We start from the raw sequence: 4,757 nt of genomic DNA, 5'->3' as shown, positions 1-4,757 counted from the left end.
TGGAGACCCTGCGGCGACTATCGAGGCCTCAATGCTCGCACCATCCCAGACCGATACCCAGTGCGCCACATTCAGGACTTTGCCCACATACTCCATGGCAAAACAGTCTTTTCCACAATCGATCTGGTGCGTGCCTACAACCAAATTCCAGTTGCCGAGGAAGACATCTGCAAGACAGCCATCACCACACCCTTTGGCTTGTTCGAATTTCCATGCAAGTCCTTTGGTCTGCGGAACGCAGCGCAGACATTCCAACGCTTCATGGATAAAGTTCTCCGAGGCCTAGACTTCTGCTTCCCATACATTGATGACGTGCTGGTCGCATCAGAGACTGAGTCCCAACACTTGGAGCACCTGACCATCATTTTCGAGCGCTTCCAACAATACTCACTCGTCCTCAATCCCAGCAAGTTCGTCTTCGGCCAACCAGAAGTCAAGTTCCTCGGCTACCTCAATTCCAATCAAGGAACCTGCCCATTGCCCAACCGAGTGAAGGACATCCTAGACTACGAGCAGCCAACCACAGCCAAGGGTTTACGCCAATTCCTGGGCATGGTGAACTTCTACCGCAGTTTCATTTCACGAGCATCCGACACCCTGGCAACCGTAAGCGACCTGCTCACTGACAATATCAAGGGCAACATTCTCATTCAATGGACACCGGATGCGATCAAGGCCTTCCAGCACTGCAAGGAACAGCTACTTTGCTTGCCCGTCCCAATGCCCCACTCTCACTTGTGAGCGACGCTTCCGACCATGTTGTAGGCGCTACACTCCAGCAACTGGTGAACAAAGAATGGCAGCCCCTCGCTTTCTTCTCAAGGAAACTATCAACAGCGGAGAAGAAGTACGGCACATACGACAGAGAACTGCTAGCAATCTACTTGGCAGTCAAGCACTTCCTGCACATGATTGAAGGTCGAGTGTTCACTATCTACACTGATCACAAGCCGCTCACCTTCGCCTTCCTCGGTGGTGTAGTGGTCAAGGCGCTCGCCTGGTAAACAGGAGGGCGTGGGTTCAATCCCAGCCGAGGTATGGAATTTTATCCTCAATATAATTTGAAAATTTGACCACAATAATAGTAGTAGCCCACTGCTGGAGTAAAGGGACTTTTCAGTCCTATTTGAGCAGTATAAATAAGCACTATTATTATTATTATTCCTCCAGAAGCCCGAGAAATGTTCCCCACGGCAGTTCCGGCATCTGGACTTCATCGCCCAATTCTCCACTGACATTCAATACGTCCCAGGCAGCCAAAATGTCGTCGCTGACGCACTCTCCCGAGTTGATGCCATCCACGCAACTCTCGACTACAAGTCCCTGGCAACCTCCCAGCAAACAGATGAGGAACTCAAGGTCCCACTCCAAGGTACCGACTCCGGCCTTCATCTCAAACTCCTCCAGATGCCCGAGTCGGATGTTCACATCTACTGTGACGTCTCCACACCCACGGCGAGACCCTTCATCTCACGGCCCTTCCGACGGACAGCCTTCAATTCGATCCACCAACTGTCCCACCCAGGCGTCAACACCACGGTGAAGTCCAAGGACTGCCGCACATGGACACGAAGCTGCATGGATTGTCAACGAGCCAAGGTCACTCGTCATGTCCATGCTCCACTCGGCTCCTTTTCCCCACCTACACGGAGATTCGAGCACGTACACTTGGACATGATCATCATGCCACACTCAGACGGCTTCCGCTACTGTCTGACCATGGTCGACCGCTTCACTCGATGGCCCGAAGTCATCCCTCTCGCAGCCCAAGAGGCTCCACTGTCGCCAAGGCCTTCTACACTCATTGGATTGCCCGGTTCGGAACGCCTCTCCGTATCACAACAGACCAAGGCCGTCAATTCGAGTCCTCCCTATTCAAGGAAATCAGCACACTCATGTTGCCAATCAGGCCTAAGTACGGCGCATACGACAGAGAACTGCTAGCAATCTACTTGGCAGTCAAGCACTTCCGGCACATGATTGAACGTCGAGTGTTCACTATCTACACTGATCATCCGGCCTTCATCTCAAACTCCTCCAGATGCCCGAGTCGGATGTTCACATCTACTGTGACGTCTCCACACCCACGGCGAGACCCTTCATCTCACGGCCCTTCCGACGGACAGCCTTCAATTCGATCCACCAACTGTCCCACCCAGGCGTCAACACCACGGTGAAGCTCGTCAAGGAGAGATACGTCTGGCCTTCCATCTCCAAGGACTGCCGCACATGGACATGAAGCTGCATGGATTGTCAACGAGCCAAGGTCACTCGTCATGTCCATGCTACACTCGGCTCCTTTTCCCCACCTACACGGAGATTCGAGCACGTACACTTGGACATGATCATCATGCCACACTCAGACGGCTTCCGCTACTGTCTGACCATGGTCGACCGCTTCACTCGATGGCCCGAAGTCATCCCTCTCGCAGCCCAAGAGGCTCCACTGTCGCCAAGGCCTTCTACACTCATTGGATTGCCCGGTTCGGAACGCCTCTCCGTATCACAACAGACCAAGGCCGTCAATTCGAGTCCTCCCTATTCAAGGAACTCAGCACACTCACCGGCTCCCACCATCTCCGCACCACGGCTTACCACCCTGCAGCCAATGGAATGGTCGAGCGACTTCATAGACAGCTCAAGGCCGCAATCAAGTGCCACCACACAGACCGCTGGACCGACATTCTCCCCACTGTACTACTCGGCATCCGAGCAGCCTGGCGAGATGATTTCAAGGCATCCAGTGCAGAACTTGTCTATGGTGAACCACTCCGACTCCCCGGTGAATTCCTCGCATCCAAGGCCGACTGCACTGACTCAGACTCCACCACTGAGTTTGTCAAGGACATCCGCAACCACATGCGACAGCTCCAACCAGTCAATGGCACGCAGCACGGAGGCGAACACCACTTCATCTTCAAGGATCTCCATGCTTCAGACCGAGTCTTCGTGCGCCGCGACCTCTCCAAGCGTTGCCTTCAGATGCCATAAAATGACGGTCCCTACCAAGTCATCAATCGCAGCTCAAGGACATTCGTCGTCAATATCAATGGCAAACACACCACTGTCACTATTGATCGACTCAAGCCAGCATACACCATGAGTGATGAGCCCCAAGGCCAACCAGATACTCCAAACAGCACCTCAGCCCAAGGACAAGGAACCAATACAAGAGAATCCCAAGGACAACCAGCAACCGACACAACCCAAGTTCAACCAGCCACAGTCACAACACGCTCAGGCCGCAGAGTCCACTTTCCTCGTAAATTCTGTTCTTCGTGACTTCATCACTGGCAGGGGAGTGTGTGGCGTGCGCTCTTCAGGATAATACACGCAGCACATGTTTCCTTCTCAGTGTATTGTATAGTTTTAAGTTTTTCCTTGTAAAATTAATTCGCTCAATTCACTCAATAAAGTGCAAATCAAAACCTTCTTCTATCAACCTCTACAACTGGACTTCTCATTCCATTGCTCCCCACACCTACTCAGAAACAACTTTGAGGTAAGTAAAAGTTCTTTTCTAATGCTATAGATGATTTCATAAGTAGATACATAGGTAGACGTGCCTAGTAACAAGGACTTCCAACTTACCTTATATACCTAACAAAAAGAGCATTTTCGGGATCCAGACACATTTAAGAGCCGTTTGTCACATTATTTTCTCAAGGCCACCTTAGTTGAGAAAAGCCCCCGGAAAACCGTTTTAATTGGCTAAATATTTGGAATCGGGAGTCCTTTCCACGTCTTTTGCACCAGTTCCAGCGACGTAACTTATGAGGTAAATTTTGGCCCTCTTGGGACATTTTAGGGCCGTCTTAGTTGAGAAAAGCCCCCGAAAAACCATCTTAGTTGGGTATATTTGGAATCAGGAGACCATTCCGTGTCTTTGGCACCAGTTCCAGTCATGTACCTTATGAGGTAAATTTTGGCCCCGTTTGGGACTTTTTTGGGCCGTCTTAGTTGGGGAAAGCCCCCGGAAAACCGTCTTAGTTGGGTATATTTGGAATCAGGAGACCTTTCCGCGTCTTTTGATGACAATAACAGGGAGTTATCTGCAAAATAAATCTACTAATAGAACAAGTTTAGGAAATACATCTCACACATAGCACTAAACTAAATTGAAAACTGAAACCCTCAAAGGTACATTTACCAGAAATATCCTTGTTTAACTGTTATTTTGTTTAACAATATCAAAATAAAAAAGAATTTAGTAACACATATCACTTCCTCAAAGAGTTATCTTCCAGAAGAAATTTCAAAATAAAAAGGAAATAAATGTATTTGTAAAATAATTTTCTTTTACTGTAAAAAAAATACGCACTTACCCGAGATATTACCTCCACGAGCACAAATGACTCTCTGCTGACTGAATCTGGTACTGATTCTGTAAATACACCTTTGACGTTCAGTGCTCTCTGGTGGAGAGTATACGAGGTACAGAAGCGATCTATCTATCAGTTAATAGAGCGTAAAAAATACTATCCAAAAATGCAACAGTTCGACAAAGAGTTATCTGACCATTAACCCTCGGCAGTTGTAAGCAAGCGACATGTAATCCTCCCTCTCCCATTTTTTCTTCCCATGAGGAGGGGGAAATATGTTGGAGGGCGTATCGCACAATGTTTTAATGAAATCACTGTAGAGTGCTAAAGCCTGGTGCTATTTAAAATAGTACCGGATCTACAATATATAGTACTAATGCCTATGTCTACACTAATCTACATACAATTTTTTTTTTTTTTTTTTTTTTTTTTTTT

At 48.5% G+C, this 4,757-nt stretch overlaps 1 protein-coding gene across 1 annotated transcript; it reads left to right on the top strand.

Annotated features, from left to right (window-relative positions):
* Window positions 1–2,406: 2,406 nt before the first annotated feature.
* On the top strand, window positions 2,407–2,991 carry LOC103521784. Its single transcript, XM_026832301.1, has one exon. It carries the CDS (start codon window positions 2,407–2,409, stop codon window positions 2,989–2,991), a length of 585 nt encoding a protein of 194 aa, XP_026688102.1.
* Window positions 2,992–4,757: the final 1,766 nt, after the last annotated feature.

The sequence above is a fragment of the Diaphorina citri genome, unplaced genomic scaffold, assembly GCF_000475195.1.
Source record: "Diaphorina citri unplaced genomic scaffold, Diaci psyllid genome assembly version 1.1 scaffold5928, whole genome shotgun sequence".
Classification (NCBI taxonomy): Eukaryota; Metazoa; Arthropoda; class Insecta; order Hemiptera; family Psyllidae; genus Diaphorina; species Diaphorina citri.
The sequence above is the reverse complement of the archived record's forward strand: the minus strand, read 5'-3'. Positions and strand labels throughout refer to the sequence as shown.